Source organism: Ursus americanus, chromosome 10 (assembly GCF_024610735.1).
Source record: "Ursus americanus isolate L20-20 chromosome 10, mUrsAme1.1.p, whole genome shotgun sequence".
NCBI lineage: Eukaryota > Metazoa > Chordata > Mammalia > Carnivora > Ursidae > Ursus > Ursus americanus.
Window position 1 is genome coordinate 29027468 of NC_142136.1, and position 23332 is coordinate 29050799.

General features: G+C 36.6%; 1 protein-coding gene across 1 annotated transcript in view; it reads right to left on the reverse strand.

Annotated features, from left to right (window-relative positions):
- Positions 1-251: 251 nt before the first annotated feature.
- Positions 252-23332, reverse strand: part of SCEL (sciellin) — a 103564-nt gene continuing 80483 nt past the window's right edge. The window contains exons 26-32 of the mRNA XM_087865060.1: positions 17390-17452; positions 11468-11560; positions 10694-10765; positions 8697-8771; positions 5199-5307; positions 2640-2742; positions 252-1237 (exon numbers count right to left, since the gene is read on the reverse strand). Of these exons, the coding sequence (XP_087721186.1) occupies positions 1221-1237; positions 2640-2742; positions 5199-5307; positions 8697-8771; positions 10694-10765; positions 11468-11560; positions 17390-17452 (532 nt within the window). The 3' untranslated portion in view covers positions 252-1220. The remainder of the gene's footprint in view (positions 1238-2639; positions 2743-5198; positions 5308-8696; positions 8772-10693; positions 10766-11467; positions 11561-17389; positions 17453-23332) is intronic.

Sequence of the window (23332 nt, forward strand, 5' to 3'; positions counted from 1 at the left end):
GAGCTCTGTGTCGGGCTCTGCCCTGGCCGCGGAGCCTGACGGGGATTCTCTCTCTCTCTCCCTCTGTCCCTCTCCCACTGTGCTTCTCTAAAAAAAAAAAAATAATAATAATAATAATGAAATAAAAGCTATAACTCAAGTAGTTCAAGAATTAAGTTAACCAGCATGGCATAGAATATAATAAATTGTGATCTCCGTAATTGACGACATCAATGTCAGTGACTGTTATTTATAGACACTCCACAAAAAGATTCTGTGTAACTGGCAGTTCATTTTATTTTTATTTCTAAGCTCTCTGTAACTGTAAAGTGCTATGTTATGTGAATAGATGCCACAAGCAAAAGAACATGTCTTTGTAATCTACAACCATTATTTCTCAGAGATTACTCATATACCTGGATTTGGAAATGCATGCAAAGAAAATTTAACAATTTATAATATGTCAACTATACACATCATGTGATTTTACCCATTACCCATAAATCCATGTTTCTGCTTTTAAAACATTCTATAAAAATTATATCTGTGGCAAATTGAAGAATATCATTAAATTGTTTAGATGTACTATTTAGTTCAATATGCTTAACAAACACATATTCGAATAGACTTTTGAAGAGAAAACAACACGTGCTTTAGAATCAGATAATTTGGGGAGCAGAAAGGGACCTTAGAAATCATTTTGTCTAGAAGGGTCAAGTGATTCTCCGAGGTTCATACAACTTTATATGAAACAGCTTTCTACCAAACCTCATAAAAAATTTTCTATCAATATTTCTTTTGAGCATAAAAGAAACATATTTTGCTTTTTTGGCAGTTTGTCAGGATGTCAATAATGTCTGTAAATACAAAGCCTCAGGGAAACAAAGATGAGAAAAAGGAAACTTATCTATAATGGCAGCCACGATGTGCAGCCCACATACGGGGCAGGGATGGATCTAGTAAGGGTTGACACAGCTCACTGCCATCAGAAGCATCATTCCTTTGACATTGGTAACTGGAACCACTTGAATTTTTCATGGCTAAATCTAGCCAGATACCAGATGGTTTCCTTTATGTATATGACCTTATTGAAGGCAATTAGATTATTTATGCACTAGCAGAATTGTTAGTTGTATACAAGAGTTGATCTTCAGTATAAAAGCTTTTCTAGATGACATATTCTTAAAATAAAATTTTAACTTCCTAATGAATGCTTTTCTCTTGATTTCCATGTGCCAGAATTATTGGATCCACTTTGCTGAAATTTTTAAAGAAAATAACAGTTAGAAATATAACTTCAGTACAAACATAAGCCTGTGATTAACAATTTTTAAATAACTATTCATTGACGGGGTAGTGTTGGGTTAAGCATTTTATTTTTTCTTTCCACTGCATTCATCACTATGGCTTTTGGTCAGACACTGTAAGCACAAAGTTACCAATGCCTGGTACTTATATTTATGAGATGCCTGAGAATCATGTCTTTACTATAAAAAATGCAATGCATAGGGAGTGCACCTAGACAGGGAGGAGGACACAAAGACTTCTGAGTCTTTTGGTAATCATATCTCCTAAGCCATGTCCTGGATTTCTAGAAGACTGAAAGTTTTAGAGGGCCACCATGCACACCATGGCCTTTGATATAATACTGGATCATAATAAGACTGCTAAATTAAGAAGAAAAAGGAATATGGGAACTGGCTGGGGAAAGCAGAAAATAGAAAGCAAAGTATGAATATAATTAGGTTTGTTCTTGTAATTGATACTGCAGCCTGATGGAACGTGGGTTTCTGAGTATTTCTCAGAGACTTTTCCTGATGCAGCCTCCCAGTGCCTCATTAATGTCACACATTTGTCGTTAAATTCCATATTTTGGATCCCATGTAAGAATCTCACATGCTTCTCTTTTATTCACCACGCCAGTAAGACCTCAGGGAACGTGCCCTCACGTAGTGCTGTTGACCCGCTATCCAGTATCATCTCGGTTATTCTAGCTAGGTACCATCAAATTAAAAATAAAATGCTGATACTGGCTATTAAAAACTAATCAAGTTTCATAGGATTTTATTTTGCTAACTTAGTGTACATTCTGCATAGCGTTTAGATCAACTTTTAAAGTTTTCACACTGTTTAAAGAAAATGAGTTAAAAGTGTAAATCCTTAGTGTTTTCTTCTCATATCATTTATGCCAATTAAGAGCTCATAAAAATGCTTAGATGCTATATTTAATATAGAATTATATAGAACTAGCTCTAAACTTTCCATTTAAAAATAACATTGAAAATCATTTAGTGTAATAGCCAAATTAGGTACAAAAGTATATTTCAATGCAAATATAAAAGGTCATTCACAGAAATGGACTTCAAACAATTATCTGAGCAAAGATCTTTATTTTTGTTTAGAAAAAATAAAAAAACTTTCCAAAATAAGTGACTTCTTTAAACTTAGTTGTATTATGCCTGGTCTGATAATCAGGAAGACAATAATATATGTTGACTGATTTTATACCTTAAAATACTATGATAGTTTAACTACCTTCAGCTGAACTCTTAACTAAATGTAATTATTAAAATATTTTTTACTTTATTGAAATCCTTCATTTCAATAATATTAAGTGCTCCTTAATATTAGTAAAAGCTCTTAAAGAGCTTAACACTTACCCATGACTTTAGAGTAGCAAGGTTCACAGTGTATTGTCTGTCTATAAATCCAAATACTGTCACCCGCTTGTAAGTTTTCCAAAGGCTGTTTGCATATTTCACACTAAAGAAAAAAACAATATATGAAGTGTATACACATTATATATGAAGTCTAGATTCTCAGTGTAACAGGATAGAAAAGCCCCTTCAATTCATTCAGTACCATCCTACATAACAACACTCAGTTGAAAGAGAACCCACAGGGAAAATGAGAATGTACTTGTCCAGGATCCTAATGTTGAACTTTTCAAATAAATTCTCACAACATCTCTCTACTCTAAAAATGTGCATTTCAGGGCAGATATAGCACTGAAGCTTCTACTTAACTCACAATAGAGTAGATAACAAATTTTCAAAAATTGGTTATGCCTATGACAAGACCACCACTCTATATCTCAAACAAAAACACAAAGCATATTTGTTTACTGAGGGAGAGTTATGCTGTCCAATTACAGTCTCATTGGACAAAACAGACCTCTGATATTACATATGTTTTAGGGAACAGTTTGTTTTGTGTTGTGTTGGTTATGGAGGCAGAAAAGTGTTGACCTGTGTTCTTTGGAAACAAGTTCACTGCCGAATGGCTGACTTTCAAGCATGAGGCCGTCACTGATTGGATGGTTTTCAGAAGTGAGTTCACTGAAGCAAATTATCATTGATCAATTCAATATATTCAAACAAGTCCAGGTGGTTCTCTATTATCATGGCTATAAGAGTAATACATCTTTTCCGAGGAGTGTGGGGGCATTTTTATTCTCAGTCGTATTTTATAATTAAATTGAAAATGGAAATAAATCATCCAAAATATAATAAAGGGAAATTATTGTTATTTACCAAAAGAAATAATCGGGAGAATTCTCTGATTTTAAAAAGTTTTCTGCATAACAACTTTAAATAAAGAGCTGTGGACTTTTATTTTATTGAGCAAATTTTCATAACTAAAAGGAAATTTCATTTTCTCATAATTAAGTAATTGTGCAATTTTCACATTTAATTTTATATGGAATTCTATATATTATGGCCTATATTGGATTTTTTTTCCCAAAATGAGGCATCATATATCTAATTGCTATGTGTCACTGTCTGAAGCTAATTGAAGGAGTAGCAATCAGTTGTCCAAGTGTCACATGTACTTGACTGCATTAGGTAATTTATATCAACCACAGAACATCAGCACAGAAAGGCCCCTTGGATTTAGGCAAATGATTCTTAAATTGGTTGCCCTTAGATCTATCCAAGGAGCTTTTAAAAAATACAAATGCCCAGGGATCATCTTTGAGATTTTTTATTTAATTGGGGCTGGTCCCCAAGCATCCTATTTTTCTCCTAATTGCCCCCAGATGATTATAGTGTATAGCCCGAGTTGAGAACCACTAGTCTGGTTGAGAACCACTACCTCATTTCACAGAGAAGGAAACTGAAGCCAAGCTAATTAGGTGCTGGTCCAAAATGAGCCACAGTTAGTGGAAGTCAGAACCCGTACTCAGGCCTTCAGATTCCCAATTCAGTGCTCAGCCAGTTATACCAACAACTGTCATGTTGACCTACCCAATATTAATGTGAGAAGCAAAAGAAATGGCGTATAACCACAAACTGAAACATTCTACTACGTAAGCTTTACTTTTCTCATATTAAGCCACAGTTAGTTATAACGAATCATGTTCTCAAAAGCAGACTGAGTTTCAACTATTCTTAAGCTTATCAGTCCTAATTTCATGGCTCATGTAAAAAGCTGCTAGTTCTCTTCTCAACAATTTCTTTTTCTTTTTGGATTTCATGATCTTTTTTAAAAAAATATTTTTTTATTATATTATGTTAGTCACCATACAGTACATCCCTAGTTTTTGATGTAAAGTTCCATGATTCATTACTTGCGTACAACACCCAGTGCACCATGCAATACGTGCCCTCCTTAATACCCATCACCAGCCTATCCCATTTCCCCGCCCCCCTCCCCTCTGAAGCCCTCAGTTTGTTTCCCAGAGACCATAGTCTCTCATGGTTCATTCCCCCTTCTGTTTACCCCTCCCTTTCTTCTTCCCTTCCTTCTCCTACCGATCTTCCTACTTCTCATGTTCCATAAATGAGTGAAACCATATGATAATTGTCTTTCTCTGCTTGACTTATTTCACTTAGCATCATCTCCTCCAGTCCCGTCCATGTTGCTGCAAATGTTGAGAAATCATGATCTTTTTTTTATGCAATGCATGATTCATTAAAATGTTGCAAAAACTTTTATAAAGAGAACAAGTGTTTATATTTTTACAGATTTAAATCTCTAGGGTAAGAGTAATAAATGTGTCAGTAATCAACTCTAAGCCTAAAGCCAAGATAGTAATTATAAACCTTTGAGGTTCAGGCCTCAGAACTCTGAGAAATATTTAAGTAGTACATTATTAATGTGGATTAGAGTGTTTCTGAAGGCCTTAACTTCATCTCATGTATTTCATTAAATAATTATTTTTATTCCGGTCATTATGCAGTTTTATATTTCGTTAACTGCAATAAACATATCCTTACCTTGAAGCAAGTAGAATGGCAGCAAATTTGTAATTCATCTAAAATCATTTTTGTTTCTGTGCCCAAAGGTTTCCGGCAATAAGTACACATATCTCTTTCAATGACAGACCTATAGGGATGTAAGCAATTACAAATAAATTTGTCATCATGCAAGAGACGATGTACTCCCCATAAAGTCATGTGGAAATGATATGTTAATTATGTTGATACTTTAGGAAATTGTATGAAAATCAGGGAACATTTGGGACTTACTTATTCTATTGATAGAATTGATTCTTCTAGTTACCTCAAAATGATATCAAAGAATTAACATGAAGGAAATTCTCAAATTATTAATTCATTAGCAATCAAGAGTGCATCTGGGCAGGGCAAAGATGTTCACAGTTCCTAACTGAACTAGGTCATGAGTACCCCTTGAAGCTAGAAGAGGGTTTTGAATTATTAATTTGCATATGTCATAGAAAAATTATACTGTAGATTAATATAAAATTTTAGCTCTCAAAACATTCAATAGGACAAAAATACAAATCCACTCAAAAGTGTTTTGGTAAATTCACAAATGATGGGTCCGTGGTACTCCAGACTCTAGGGTCTAAAGTCCCCAAAATGCTCCCCTATAACAAATCTCTTGGTGTCATCTTAAGACTCAGAATACAGGGCTAGCTTTCATGACAAAATTTATGTTCTCCAACAAGATACAACCCCTCCACAAATTTGATGAGAAAAAGAGAGTTTTGTTATTTATTTTGGAAAAATAATGTTCAATAACTAATGAACCACAGATATGATCAGCAAGTCCAAAAGACCTCGGGTCAGCGCCTTATGAAAGGCCAACAGCTCAGTGATTCTTTTCCTTTGGGAAGGTACTAGGACTGCCTTAAATAGCACCTTGCAAAGTTCACTAGCTTCAGGGTGTTAGCAGGCAGGCTACATACACAATGGGGTGGTAAAATAAAAATAGCCAATATTTATATAGTGCTAATATGCTTTATACAGTCCGTGTGCTTTCAATGCACCTGGCTCGTGTAAACTCATTTATTTTTCACAACATGTTTGAGAAGCAAGTACTATTATTTTTACATCAATTTGCAGGAAAAGAAACTGAGGCACGGAAGGGCAAGAAATTTGCTGTGGTCATGCAGCCAGCTGAGTGGCAGCAGCAGGATCTGAATGAAGGCAGTGTGGCCCCAGAGTCCCTGTGCCACCTAGGCCTGCCCATGAAGACTACCAGGCTCCCCATGGGAAAGTGAACTAGTCATGCCCGGGAGCCTTGCTCCTAGGATCAAGCCCAGGACTAGAAGCAGAGAGGAGGGAAAATGGATGGAAGGAGGAGGTAGGAGAAGAGATTCAAGTAGATGAAACTTGTCTGGTTTTATACTTTCAGTCATTCTAGGAACCTCTTCCTAGTCCTTATATATATCAATACATATTTTCCTCTTTCAATTAACTCTAAAGGTACTTCCTTGTATATTCTGGGCAAATACTTGTCTATGGCTAATTCATATACATACATACATGTGTGCACACACACTTAAATTCCCCATGTAAGACTGTAAGCACTTCAAGAGTAGAACACAGGCACTCTCTATTCTCCTTCCAAAGGCACTGAAGGAGAAGCTGGGAATACAGAGTGAGACCGTCTCTTTCTTTCCATGAGGGTGGCCAAGCGTATGATTCGATGATCACAGCATATTACAGATACATGGAGGGAATTAGGAGAGCATGGCCAACAAAGCAACTATTCCCCGGGGTGGAGTCGGGGAGGCCTTGTTGGAAAAAGTGCCGCATGAGTTAAAGCTTGAAGACAGAGGGGCTTTCAAGGTGAGCTCGGGGAGGCGCAGAGGGGCAGGGGAGAGGAATTCCACGCAGAGTGAACAGGGTGTACCCAAGAGGGTATCTGGAGTGATTAAACACCCATCAATATTCAGCAGGAGCAAGTTCTAAAGGCCCATAAATAATTGTGCAAAGGAATTAGTCTTTATCCTGTAAAGTGGGAAGCCACTTTAAATGGGATTGAAATGCTTAGATAAGAACTCTGGGGATTTAGCTAATTTCACACAACAACCAACAAAAAAGTTGCTTAACTGGTCTTACAGAGAATTGACTTTTGCTCTGATGACTAAGAAACATTTCAAGGACCACTTGAGTAACAGAACTGAAATTCTTCATATTAAGAGCAATACTTTTGTGAAGAATGTTATCCTTCCTTAAGCTAACAACAACGTAAGCCCAGGGACAGTTCTGATGTTGGTGTCGTCCTTATTAAGATCATACTGTTAATCAAAGACCTTTTCCAAAGCATTATGGAAAAAAAAAAGCTCTGCTTTTTTTATTTGTTTTTAGTTATCTAGACAGTATTTGTAATTCTACTGCTTGCATAGATTATTGTATTCCTTGAGGAAATGTGACTTAAAGGGAAGATACTCGGAAGATCGTTGGTACTAGATCTTAGAAAAGGGACAGAAAGAGGATATAATTTTGATGCTTGGCCCATCCGTGTTTTTCTTAGCAAACGAGCATTAGTTTATTTTTTCTGAAAACATTTACTGAGTACCTGTTAGGTGCCAAACACTGCATTACAGGCTGAGGCTGTGCATAAAAATAAGACATGCCCTCACCCTCAATAAATCTTATGTCCAGCCTCGGCTACAAGGAAACGCCATCCGTAAAATGTTGTACATTTGCATTACAGCTGCTTTCCAGTGGTTGGGTTGAAATGATAATTATTTTCATTTAGTCCACTAGAAATCTGCAGGCTATATTCTCATGAGCATCCCCTATGTGCCCCACTGAACATTAAATGGTAAGAAGGGGATCACCAACAGCAAAAGCCTGGCGTCCGTGTACCGGAACTAACTTGATATGCATTGTAACCCCTGTCTTGAGAAGTGAGTGTGGGCCCAGAGCGGGTCCTAGCAGCATATCCACACAGCTGTTTGTAAGGTGAGCTGGCTCTGGAAAACCACAGGGAGGGAGGGTTGAAGGCACAGTCAAGTGATGCAGTGAAGCCTGGACACTAAACATGTGGCATTCACATGGACTCTGGGGCATCAGCAATAGCGGAGGGGCTGGCCTGGGAGGCAGCTGGAAGGCACGGAAAGCTCTATTGGAATCAAGTACATCAAGTACATCAAAATCAAAGAGCAGCAACAGCCAGGAAGCCAAAGAATTAATTCCTGGATGCAGAGGTCGTTGTACGTTGCTCTATTCGTACACACGTATGACAATCACCGTCAGGAGTGCCATCTCTAAGTGCAATGGACAACAAGAATCACATATTTCAATATTATATATATAATAAAAATATATCGAATGTGAATATAAAATATATATGTGGAAATATATATACACATACACACATAGATACGTATACACTAAAATACATAAAATATATATAAAAGTGTATATACACACATATATGTATATATAAGTGTACATACGTACATTTAACTATGTGTGTATGTATACTTTTAGGTGTGAAAATATAGAAAAACTCACCTATCTGAAGTCGAATAAACAGTTTGTATGTATTTTCCAGAGATATTCTCCCGATATCCATCCTTCAGTGATTTACTAGAAACAAACATGTAAGGACATGTGAGAATTGGGCTATTTCCCTAGTCTTACTGCTCACACCTACATGCAGATGACAAAGTACACACACCTCCTCATGTAGCCTTATTCTTCTTCTCTGTGGTGTTACAAACATCATATACTAACATCTTTTTTTTTTTAATATAAGGAAGTGCTAATATACAAATCACCTGCAAGGTGACGTAAGCTGACATATCTACTGAAATAAATAGAGAACAGGGTAGGGAAAAAGGAACAAGTGTGAACGGGAAAAGAAGTTATCCTTTTTCATGAAGTTTATACTTGCCCCTCCCTCATTCATTTACTGAAAGAAAGCCACATGTAATCTAACAGAGAACAGGAAATACACAAAGCATGAGCCAGTGTAAGCACATGCAAACATCACCATTCAGGTAGAGAAGCAGACTCTTGAACTTCTAGAGAAAGCTGTAGAAAAGTTTATTTTTACTTGAAAACATCCGAGAAAAAATAGTCCAGCATGAAAGCAAAAAAAAAAAAAAAAAAAACCAAAAAAAAACCCAAAAACAAACAAAAAAAAACAAAAGAAAGAAAAAAAAAAGAAAGAAAAAGTAATTTTAAGTCCTCTTTGTTCCATTTCTCAGACTGCCCCAGTTTGTAAATGTCAGTCTTTCTAGGAGACAAATGAAATCTGCAAGCGCTAACCAGCTGGCAGCTCTTAATTGCTTCCCAAGTACTTATGCTACCTGGGAGTATATTAAGGCTGGAAGCAATACATTCCCATTATTTCATACAGTGCATGGTAATTCCACAACCTTCACCTGGGATTTTTAAATAGGAAATCTCTCTCTCCCTCCAAATTGCCCATAGGCAGACTGTGTTCAGAAATAGACTCTATTTGGAATACGTAACCCACAACGCTAAGTAAGAGTTCACATACATTTGTGCAGGATACGTATATTATTACTCCCATTTATTGATGAGGAAACTGAGATGTAAAGAAATTAAGTAGCTTTTGCCAAGACCACATGGTGAGTAAATGACACAGATTCAAACCCAAATCTGACGCCAGGACCTCCACACTATACCGCAACGTCAGTGCACAGTTTAGGGAGAATTAGATTCAGCAGAAAAATCAAACTTGAAGCAGCGTTTTATAAGGTAAATTATGTGTGCTTTTGGAAAAGCTTTTTTTGGAAAATTGTCCCATTTCTGACATATAATGAGGTTCCTTGAGTCCTTTCAGGGACCCCTTTCTAGAGATGCTCTCCCTTCTCTGGAATGGGCTCTGGTTAACACATATGTCACGTAGAACTCATTTGTATTCCCCATCAGTATATAACCCCACAGTTAGGCCAATTCTTCTTCTTGTACTCCCTGAAATGGAGTAGGTTGTGAATTAATGACCTTGGTTGACATTTTCCTCAACATCCATCACTCCAAGCAGCAGATTTTTGGGGATATCCATTCTCTGTAATTTAGGCCAGAGTGTATCTACTTAAAGTAATACCCCTTATTTCAGAATAGAGGCAAACAACAATAGATAGAACAAGAGTAGTATATAGCACTATTTAATTTAAGTGGGACCTGAAATTAGCATAGGAATATTCAAGTAATTTTGTGTAATTTTGCATTGTGTATTTTTGTTATAAACATATAGTTATATACGATTATATGAGAACTAACAAATGGTTATCCTATTATGCATACACTTTTTATATTCAAGTATTTGGTTCATCCAATGACTATTTATGATTATTTGCCAACTACTTAATACTGGAAACATTATAAAGAATTACATACCTACAACTTCATATACTCTTATGTGGTCTTCTATTTGAAAAAATCAAGCTTACTCCAAAATAATAGCATCTCTTCTTACACACAGATTATTTCAAAATTAGAATAATTGTAGCAAAATATGTTAAATAAATTTCCAGTACCTGTTCTCCACGTACGTCCTTGTATACACAAAGGTATCCTTTGGTCCTGCATGCCTGGTTTCAGCATTGAAGCTGCAATACAAACCATTTACTTGATGTTTAAAGTTTATTTACAAGGGTAATGAAAACAACAAAGCTATTATCCAATTTAATGCAAAAAAATAGTGCTTATATATTCCTTTTCAATTATAACTTTTGAAATGTAATTGTTAAAGGGGTATTAATCCACTTCTGCAAAATTTCTTTATATCTTCAGATTTTGTTCTTAGCTTCTACTGTCTTAGCCTACTTCCAGAATGCTGCTATGAAAATTGGTTCCTCAGAAAATCTGCCGTAGAGCATGAACATTATTTGGAATATCTGTGTAATACATTTTAGTGTTTGTTTCCCTGGTGTCTCATTCGTATTTCCAGGCCATAACTTTCCCCACAAACCTCCGAAAGTTGACCTTAATGAACTAACATGATCACATCTAATTTAATGACACCTTTAAATCTACCTAAAGAATATCAACACCAATGTCACAAACAGGCTCTTAAAAAAAAATGTAAAATTTTCAGGGAAAAATCACATTTACACTTTCCTATCCAGATATCAAAACTTCCCAGTGACTAAGTTGCTAACTTAATGCCTTTGTGTGAAGCTGTTTACGTATAGCCACTGATAAAATTAGAAATTCATGCATTTCAAAGGAGGGGTCGGGTTATATATAAGATGATTTTTAAAAACAGAAGGAGAACAGTCCTGTCATTTGTTTATAATTGGCTACAGTACCTGAGATTCTTCCCGGCTTCATATGAATGGGCAGGAGTTCCGGCGAGCTGCTTGTTTAAAGCATCAGTGGACCCACTGACTTGGCCATCTAACCTGGGAAAGCAAACACAATTTGGCATTTCTAAGGCCACTTAAAAGTTTTTGTCTTATTAAAACTCTGTTCAGTTAACATTCTTTATATACAGTGAACCTCTTTACGTTTGTCTGGTTTCTGTGCAGATACACAGATAGTACACATGTACTGTTTTACTCTCCACAGCCAACACTGTCTTACCTTTAAGAATAATCTACAGGCATGTGTCATATTATCCAACACTAGGATAGAATTCCTTTTCACCAAGGGCAAAAACCATTTGAAATTGGTTCCAAAAACATTGTCACACCAGCAGTGCCACTGTAGAAAACGGCTCATTTATTTTTTTTTTTAATGATTTTTTATTATATTATGTTAGTCACCATACAGTACATTCCCGGTTTCTGATGTAAGGCTCAATGATTCATTAGTTGCGTATAACACCCAGTGCACCATTCAATACGTGCCCTCCTTACTACCCATCACCGGTCTATCCCATTCCCCCACCCCCCTCCCCTCTGAAGCCCTCAGTTTGTTTCTCATAGTCCATACGGCTCATTTATAATCTATCTGGAGTTTATCACTTTGATGAAATTTATCCAGGGGTTGCTTTTGGGAATTACAGTTCCCATCTTGTTTTTAATGGAAAGCAATATTTTGAAGATTACAGAACCCTGACCTAGATTTCTGCTAACTAAAAAATACCACTATGCTTAACTAAGTGTAGGCATATTTTCTTTTTCCTCCAGAGGAAAATTTTAATGCAGGAATAGTAAAAATTTTAGCCACTTTTCTCCCTCCAGGTCAGTAAACTCTGATATAGAAGAGATGTGAAAACCAAGAGGACAGCTTAGATCTTAATCAAGCCTTATCATTTTTAAACACACTGTTCCTTCCATTCCCAGATAGCTCTTAAAGAAGAGGAAAACATTTGTTCACATATTATCTCACGCATACAGAAACTCATCTTCTAGTTTCAAGACAGATGTTTCACAAAACATACAGCTACATTAAAATGATACTAAGTAATGAGAAAGAATTAACATTAGAAGATTTTCTAATGTGATTATTAGAATATGTCATTCCAGGAATTATAAACCTAGTTAGCAGTTGTTTGGAAATATTTAAATCATATCATATACAATACAAGATCCAATTTTAACAGATCCATAGCTTCAAAGAACAAAGGTTGTCAGTGAGTTTGAAATGTGTTTGCACCATCCTCAGCAGCATAAAATCAAATATCACCAGTTAGCAAAATCAGCAAATAGGAAAGGGAAATAATTTGCGAACTGTTCTGTTATGGACTGAATTGTCTCCCCCCTAAGTTCATATGTTGAAACCCTAACCCTCAATGTGATTTAGGGGCAGAGCCTATAAGAAGGTAAAAAAGGTTAAGTGAGGTCATGGGGGGGACCATAGGACTGTGTCCTTTTAAGAAGAGGAAGTGACATAAGAACTCTGTGTGTGTTTGTGCAAATACAGAGGAGAGGCCATGCAAGGCCACAGTGAGAACGTGGCCATCTGCAAGCCATGGAGAAAGGCCTCAGGAGAAGCCAAACCTGCCAACACCTTGATCTTGGGTTTCTAGCCTCCAGAGTTGTGAGAAAATAAATTTCTGTTGTTTAAGCCACTCGGCCGGTGATATTTTGCTATGGCGGCCCAGGCAGAGTGATAATTCGAGTAGCATTTCCCAGTTGTGTTTATAATGAGACTAATGACTATGCTTTCATGAAGATTTAATTTTTATAATTGTGAACAGAAACCAAATTCTAGTAAACAAATTTGAAATGTGGAATGACAAACTCTTTCATGGATTTTGCTCCAACAGTAGGTTTGGAAGATGATAGATTAAAAAAAAAATGGACCTTTTATTTTGGAGTAATTTTAGATGTATGGAAAAACTGCAAAGACAGTGTGGACAATCTGTGTCTACCCTTCACCCAGCTTCTCCTAATACTATTATCATACATAACCATGGTACGTTTGTCAAAACTGAAGAATCAACATCGATACAATACTATTAACTAAACTACAGACTTTGTTTGTATTTCGTCCGTTTTTCCACCAATGTCCTTTTTCAGTTCCAGAATCAGAACCAGGACAGATCTTCCACAAAACCATCATGTCTCTTTAGTCTCCTAGGGTCTGTGATCATTGCCAAGTTTTTTTGTTTGTTTGTTTTTTTGTTTTGCTCTTCGTGATAGATGTTACATAGGAAATTCTATCTTGATGCCAATAAGTGGTAATGCTATTTTTTTTTATTATTTAGAATGATAGAAATAGTTAGAAAATACTTTGTCAACCAATGAAATCACCTGTAGTGCTTTTTATAAAGCTACTGGGTCCCACATCCAGCTATTCTGATTTAATTAGCTTGAATTACAGCCTGGGCACTGGGATTCTTTTAAGCCTCTTCAGTGGGTCTCATGTGCAAGTTAAGGTTGAGAACCACCACCTTACAGGTTGGGCAGCCTAACATCTTACCCAAAAGAGCACTGGTTCTCAGGTACGATCCCTGGGCCAGCAGGTGGATGTGACATACACTAAAGTTTGGGAACTGGTGCAATCAAGGAACATTTGCTCAAGTATTTGTCTCAGATGCCTTGAATAATCCTCATAAAGGAGAACTCATGACTCAACAATGTTCGTTGTTCAACAGTATTATGGTTAAGAAGCTATTCTTCATTAAAACAAATTGTTGAATTATAACTTCCAATTAATAGTCATAGTTTTGTCTTAATTAAATAACAAAATATAAACTATAAAATATAAACTCAAACACTGTGGAAGAGCTTACAGAATTCCTAATGGAATTCCTCTTGAGAAAATATTTCCTGCATTGGAAATTCACCTTGAAAATTTACCTATCTAGAACCCTCATACTTGCCAGAGAGAGTATAAAATTGTACAGCTGATCTGAAAAACAGTCTGGCAGTTCCCTAGATGGTTAAACATAGAGTTACTACACAATCCAGCAATTTCACTCCTAGGTATAAACCCAAGAGAAATGGGCCAAAAACAAAAACAAAAAAGAAGAGAAATGAAAACACATCCCAAACAAAAAGTTATATAGATGGCATTGTTCACAACAGTTAAATACAATCCAAAAGTCAAAAACAATTTAAATGCCCATCAACTGACGAATGAACAAAATGCTGTTTAGCCATATAATGGAATAAATACTACTTGGGAATAAAAAGAAATAAAATGCTGATACATGCTATGATATGGATGAACCTTGAAAACATTATACAAAGTGAAAGAAACCAGTCAGAAAGGACCACATATCGTATGATTCCATTTATATGAAATGTTCAGTATAAGCAATTCATAGAGACAGAAAATAGATTAGCAGTCGCCTAGGACGAGGGGCTGGGGAGAAAATGATGTCTGACTGCTAATGGTATGGGGTTTCTTTTTGAGGTGATAAATATTTTCTAAAATGGATTGTGGTGATGGTTGCCCAACTGCATGAATATACTGAGTAGAAACATACATTCACTTGGACATCCAATCACTATACAAAGTGAGTGCATTCCTAAAGTGAATCAAGTCTCAGTTTAGCAGATTGGCCCCGGACGCTTATTCAGATTTCCATCGTCTTACTAACTTCACCTTAGCAGCCTGACATTAAACATCTTAAAACAATTTCAATGGATAGACATCGAAACCCTTGCAAACTTTATAAATCTTTTTGCGTAAAGAATAAAATCTTATTAAGAGCTTGCCATTTTGTATATGTGGTATATTTACTTCTATAAAATGTTAAGTTCTTAAGCTCTTGTAAAATTTTCAAATTTTAGATATTTTTTAAAAAGTACTCTACTGTAAAAAAAATGAGAGAACTTGCTACCAGAACACTTGGGTTCATCCCACCTCTCTAAATTACTAACCTTCCACACTTAGTCAAGTCTCTTATTGTCTGCGAATTTTCTCAATTTTCTTTCTGTTCAAGATTAACCCATTCACCAGTTTGACAGTCCTTTTTGCAGCCAGAATCCATGGGCACAAAAGTTGGGCCCAGCGATTTCTTTCCACTCTTTTCCAGGTGAAAATTTTTATATAGTTGTTCTGTCAGTGCCAGGGTGGTGGTGACATTTTCCATTTAATTTTTAATAGCAGAACCACGAGAAATCATACATATACAGGATTATGGTAGAACTGAAGGGGAATAAACACCACCTGAAAGCAGAACTCAGGGATCAACAGTCTTGTAGTGGTGGTACTTAAGGCCTCACCGAATGTGCTGATTCCCTTCTCCCTGGGGAAAGAGTGGGTGTATTTGTGAATGTTTATGTCATCGTTGGATTATGCCAGGCAGGAGACACAGATGAAATTGCAGGAAGGGGAAGGAGACTGTGTGCACCTTATTGTCAACCATGGTGCTTTCCATCTACACGCTGTCTTCAATGCAGATGGCCAAGCCCACACTGCCTTGCTTTAGAAGGCCAGACAGACCTTGGAAAGCTAGAGTAAGCTCCAGGTATGAGGAGGCAGCAAAGAATCTTGGTTATCAAACAGATACAGAGAAGAGAATAAGGAAGCCAACAGGCAGAAGGAAGAGTGGGAGAAAAATAGGGAGGATCCAAAATTCAGGGAGTAGCTGAGCTACAGTAATGACAAAAAACTAGGGTTAATGTTCAGGGATTCCTGATGGAATGTTCTCTGGCCAAGAGGGAACAACCTTCCAGTTCAGGCTTCTGTGAAGCCTGGCCATGCTACAATTCCTGCTCTTAAATTTCCATAAAATTTCATTTCTTCATTAATCCTTCCAATAAAACCCATTTTGTGGAAAAGCCACACTGAAATTGGAGCATCTCTCAAATCATATTAAATGAGAAGTTCCTTAATCATACATAATCATTTACTTGTAATTTTTTTTTACCTTGATCACTTAGAGATAATACTTGAATTATCTGGAAGACTGGTTAACTATTCCCAAAATAGTGGAGGTTTTTCTAAGATAAACAGATCCTATTGAAAATTTACCTTCCCTCGTTTTATCAAAGGCTTTTGTGTGATCACAGGAAGAGAAGGCAGAAGATGATTTAGGGAATTAAGGGAACAGAAAGAAACTACCCATTAGATGCAAGTCTTCTGTAGACTTTATGGGGAAAAAGTGACCTGGATCTCTTCCTGCTTTTCCACTCTCCACACACAATATTGACAATATCATTTCACTGCATAAAAAGAATTTTAATAGAAAAGACAACTGCACCTTATGAAGGTAAAAAATAGGAACCTACTGGTTTTGGGTCTCCCATATTGGGGGGGGGGGCAGATTGCAAAACATGGAAAAAAAATTTAATTCTTTCTTAGACAGTCTGTAACAACAATGAAGTATAGCTTCTATAAGCTATACTCTCCTTGTAAAAAAAGAACTAAAGTACAACTGTTTTAATGCCGTTTTACTCTGTGGTGTAAAGAAATTTCAAAACTAGGTCCTGTCTTGTAGCTGTGATGAATTTGTGCATTCTTTTAGCACTAGGTATCCAAGGAAGAGAGTCCCAGAGTGCTTTCTGCACCACTGAAAAACTACCAAGCAACAATAAGTAAAAATAAATCTTCACAGCCCAAGTGCAGAGCTTTGAATTTCCATGATGCCTTTTACATGAAGCAGTTGAATAGAAGGCCCTTTGTCAGAAATTCCAACAGAATTTGAACTTTGTTAACGTTTTTCCATATGAACTATTAAGTACCCTGTATACTGATTTTTATATTTCAGTAGTATTTATATCTAAATACCATAATACAATTCAACTCCTCAGCAAATCTTCTAAGGTTATATAATTTACATAGGCATATATGGGATTGATAACAAAAATGTAAAGTATAATAAGTCTTACCTTCCATTTTTATTTTTAGGCACATTAGAATTTACTTCAATTACATTTTTCGGGTCTTGGTCTCTATAGGAGAAAAAAATATAATTAATATGTATAATATAAATATGTATAAATATAATATATATACATATATATTATATGGGACACTGGAAATCGGACAGGGAGCTATTTGATCTATGCAACTCAAATCTAAGAGAATGGATTATGTGTGAGAGAGAAATAACTAAATTTTCAGAAGTTCTAAGAAATCTGGCCTGAAAATAAACAACCGATTTATAGTCCCATTCAGTTAACATTTAATGATTACTAACTTTGTGTCACAGAGTACTATGTGTTTTCGCATGGATGATTTTATTCAGATCTCACAAAATCTTGCAGGACAGCATCTGGGGCTCAGGAAGGCTAAGTGAATTTTCCAAGGTCAATTAACTAATTTGTAAAAGAGTCAAGATTTGAGGCCAAGCCACCTGCCCATCTGAAATCAATTCTTGGATATTTAATTAGAGACTTCATTCCAGCTTTGTAGATCACCGAAACAGGAAACCCAAAATTTGAATAAACAATTCATAATGCGGAGGATAAATGGGACAATTAGATTCTTGAATCTTGAGCTGCATTAATGATTTGATACACTTCGATGATACACAATGTCCTCTGGTATGTTATTCATACATTAGTTATTTATATATTTGGTCGTAACACTGGTGGTTCTTGATTTTTTTTTTCCCCATGAGTTTGGAAAAACCTTTGTCATAAACCTGATTGATTGGGAGCCTTGTTTAGGAGTCAAAACAATGAAGTCATCTCTTCCCTTATTTCCTTGGGCTAATCAACCTTCCTAATCTTCCTTTTGTAAACTAGACTAATCATATCTAATTTCATAACGTTGTGGTGAGAATGAATGAGCTAATGTAAATAAAATTCATGGCACAATGCCCCCAGTAATGTGTGAGCTGAATAAGCATGAGTAAATGATAATTACTAGGAGTTCAGTGACATAGCAGTAGGCACTGTTAATTCCAATATTTTGATGGACAACCTTTTCATTTTTATTTCTGCTCTAATTTTTTTCACCTTTAGAATTAGCTCTAGTTTTCATAAATCGCCCTTCTCGTGATTGTGAATAGTAGATTTAAGTAAGGTTATTATACATGGAATCCGAGTATGGACTCTTACTCAAGAAATTGATATTGATAAAGATGAAAAATACTATAAAATGTTACTGTAGTGTAACAAGATTTAATACTCTTTTTATATAACATCCAAACCATTAATACTTGATAAATCTGCAAATTAGGCAGCTTTTCATAGTCACACTTAAACTTCACATTTAAAATACTAGCTGCATAATTTTGAAAATGTAGAAATTAGTTAGATTATTTTTTAATGTGAGTTATAGTCGGGAAAATATTCTAATTAATACATGTAAAAAGCACAAGATTTCAGAAGTAGCTCCGAAGTGTCATAATCATCTGATTCTGCAGTCTGAATTATGTAAAATTCAGAACTGACTCCCTCAACGTAACTGTTAGAACTATGTAAGGAAACCTCCCAGATCACATTGTTCAAATTTAGAAATGGAGACAGAAGGGTTTTGCTGAACCCATAATGGTCCTTCGCTAATTATTAGGGCTCCCTTCTTGGCCTCGGGGGCCGCTGTACTATTTTAAAGACCTGGCATTATGTGGTCCTCCTTTTATCATTTTAAAATAATACTTTACTAAATACTTGGGGATAATGAAATGAAATGAAGAGATGTATCATGATGTTACATAATCCAGTTTCCTATGAGTGCCAGCTGAGATGGTTGGCAGTAGTAAAGAGTGAGAGATCACCAGAACTGTGAATCTTGGGGGAATTAGAATTTTGTCCTAGCAAGTGATTCTCCTTCCACTGCTAACCTAGGATGAATTGAGTGCCATTTTTTAAGGACACTGGTAGTTTTCACTACAACTTGAGAGTAGAGTCTCATTACCATGGCCTTACATGGCCTTGTACATAGAAGCTGCTCCAAACGAATTTGGGAAATTAAGTTTAGATTCTCTTTTTCTACTTCTCCAGGAGAAATCTTTAACAACCTTACCTAGCTCTGGGGAAAGATATTAAAGAGGCCTCCAAGGGGAAGACATTAGACCCTGAACCTTTAAGGCAGTCAGCTCTCCCCATATCTAGGCTCACAGTGTGCACCATGACCTTGTAGAAAAAGATAGTAAAGTTAGTGATGGATATTCCATCTCTATTGGTGTCAGTCATCCAGAACTTGCCTTACTTCACCCCTGAATTACATATATTTCTTTTTTTATGCAGCTCTCAACTCTGGTTTTTTTCCTGTTTTGGGACATTGTTATGGGTCAAATTGTGTTCCCCCACCAAATTCATATGTTGAAGTCCTAATGCTAGTATGGTCAGAATGTGACTTTATTTAGAGATAGGGTCTTCACACAGGTCATCAACTTCAAATGAGGTCATTGGGGTGGACCCTACTCCAATTCGACTGGTATTTTATAAGAAGAGGAAATTTGGATGAACATACACACAGATGAAAGACTGTGAGGATACAGATGAAAGCAACCCTCTACAAGCCAAGGAGAGAAACCTCGGAATAGATTCTTCTTTCTCAATCTTCAGAAGAACCTAACCCTCCAGACATCTTATTCTTAGACTTCTAGCCTCTGGCACTGTGAGAAAATAAATTTCTATTTTAAGCCATTCATTCTGTGGTACTTGTTATGACAGCCCTAGAAAACTAATAGAGATCTGCTTCTGCCCTCACAACAAATCACATTTACTTTGTTAGTCTGATCCTGGACATCCTCACTTCTGCTGGTACTTTCCGTTTGATCCTGGCTGCTGTAGATACTGGATCTTTGCATATCCTCCCACCCTTGTCTCAGGACCCAAGCCTTTCTGGATCCCAGTTATCGTGAGGGAGAGCAGGAATGAGTTTGGACCTGAGGAAGAATAAGAAGCCAGAATCTAACAAATCCAATAACCACAAGTAGGTAACTCAAAATTGGAACGTATGCATGCCTTCAAAGAAGCACACCCCCAAAGCGATGTGACTATGAATCATCAACTAAGCCATAGAAACTAAGTGGTTTCTTAGAATTTTTGGTGTTTTTATTAAACAGCATCACATATCAAGTTTGATAGAGTGGATTATAAGATTTTATGATGAATAATCTATGCTAATATTTAAAGCAAAATGAAAAGTTCCAGATTATGAAAAGCACAAAATGCATATCTGCTTTGGTTGTTCGCCCTGATTGATGTCATCAGCTAGATCTGAAGATCCCAAAAAGGAAGTTCAGATTGCCCATAAACTTCCCAAGTTGAAGGATATAAAAATAAATGTTCACACTTTAATTAAGAATACATCTATTGCATCATGTCTTTTACACTGTGGCGGAAAATGAAACACTGTGAGCCAAAGTGTGACAAGTAGATTTTTATAGAAGCCCAGCTCCATGCAGAAGGGTGGAGCAAAGGCTTGATTCCGAATCCTCCCACGGCAATTGCACTGGAAGGAAGACCTTATAACTGTGCACATTTATGAGCAGTTGGAATTAGCTCCAAGGAAAATTCTCTACAGACACAGTGAGAAATGCTAAAAAGAAATTTTAACCTTTGCAACTAAAAGTGTTTTTTTAAATGTAGATTTCAAAATTGGGGGGAGGGGAATGAGTCATCTGTTATGTAGAATCATAGCACAACTTTTGAATACAAGCCATTTATCCTTGCTATAGTAATGTAATTTATTTTCCACTGTCCCACTAAGGAATATAAAACTCTCTTACAGAGCAGATTAAGAAAAAAATAGGTATTACTATGTCTGCTATTATACAACTTTTCTCAAGATAAGCTCTGCTTATCTTACTTTACTATGTCTGCTATTATACAACTTTTCTCAAGATAAGCTCTGCTTATCTTACTTTACTATGTCTGCTATTATACAACTCACTCACCACTGCTCTTCCTCTCTCACGAGGGCGTGGGAGGTATTTATTAAAAGCTGCAATATGTTTCTCTCTCTACAGCTTACTTAAATTGCTTTTGTAGAGTATCAAACACATTTGCAAAATTAAGAGCGTCCATATAAAAAATTTACTATGGCACTTCTTTTGTGCCAAGAACTAAATCTCAGGCATTAAGCTTTAGTTCAAAAGGAATATTTGGCTCTCTGAAAGGAGTATAGACTACAGTGAGATAACTGGGATAATTCTTCAGCGCTGTTGACATGGCAAAATGGGCCCAGCTTTATATATCTTTATAGCTCTTTTCAATTAGAGAGTCTTAAATATTTTATATTAAAGAAATTAACAGGTCCATAGAGAAATTGGACAATGTAGTTATTTTAAATATAAGATGTGACCAAGAATTTTAGTGGCTCTAATTCACCATGGTTGATTGAGATTATGTCATGAGCAAGAGATAGTCATTGGCTTAAGCAAGCATACCAGTCATAAGATATCAGACTCCTTCAGTCTGGTTTCACTCCTGGGGGGCTCAGAATGTTAGAGCTGAAAAGCAATAAACTTTACGTAGCTGGATGATCAAAGGTCCTTGATGAGTTTGAGATTTTAGCCTTTGATTCACAAAGTATTTGCTAAGCAAGCACCTAATATAGGCCAGGCATTATGTTCTGCATTGTAAATAAAGAAGTGAACAAGACAGATCCAAGCCTTACCCTCAAACATCTTGTAGTTGGGGAGAGATGATTAAATAATAATTCCCTCTAGCAGACAAATGCTATGGGACAGGAAAGTCAGAGAGCTTGAGAATGTCTAGAAGAAGTACCTGATGCAGACATGGTGGGTCCAGGGGGCCTTGCAGAGCTAAGTAAGAGATACCTATTTTTAGACCTAAGAGATAAGTAGAAGTTATTGATGCAATACAGATGAAAGATGGGTGGGGTTTGCTTGTGAAGGGAGCATCAGGGGAGGCAGGGGTGGGAAAGCCTATGGAGGCAAGATAAGGTAGGCTCACGTTAAGGACTATGGTCATTGTCCAATGGCAATGGGAAGCCACCAGAAGACTTAAACAGAACGATGTGGTCAGATTTGTGTTTTAGGAAGATCACTCTATAGTGTGGCCAATGGATGGAAGAGCAGAAGGTCAGAGTGGCAGCAGAGGGATCAATTAGGAGACCGAATTATAATCCTGTTACAGTAATATCAGGGAAGATGAAGTGTCTTAGTTCCTGAGATAGAAGCATCCAAAGTGACCAACTGATTATGTGGGGAATGAAGCACTGGAAAGAGTCAAGGTTACCCCTACCCTCAGCTTTCTTTCTTGAGCAGAAATATGAGAAATCTGCATCAGGAAGATAGGAAGAACCTCTTCTCTTGTTGGAATACTAAAACTTAGAGGTATATGTCTTAGCTAAAAGGAAGCCCTTAAAATTATGGAAGTATAATAACACAAATAGTTCAGAATTTTTTTCTACTTCAGATGAAGGATGCCTTTTCTAACTGTAAAGGCCTAAGTGGCACTAACTGCTTTTCAATCTTTATTTGGGAGCAGCTGTTTATAGGCTGCAGATAATTGAATGTTTTCCTTTTATGTTGGTTCGTGAAAATGCAAAGCTGTCACTGCTAAAATCCATGCAGGTTCTCCCTGAATAAACGAAAATTCTGTGCACATCTGCATTTGTTCAGGTGGTTGTGTTCCTAGAAGGAGCTCGGGGACACCTGCTTACATTCTGATCGATGACCAAAGTTTATTCTGCCTCTAACTGTGAATGAAGTATACAGCTGCTGGAAATATCAGCAAAGTCACATAAAAAGGATTCTGATTCACTGCTGTTCTACTATTAAATAATCGGTGCCCCTGTCACATTGAATTGGCTGTAAAAGTGCCTGTGGCTGTTATTCCTCTGGGAGAACCTTTAAAAAGCCCCCTCTTTCCCCCCCCCCCCATTAAAATCAAGTGGGCAGGGGAGAT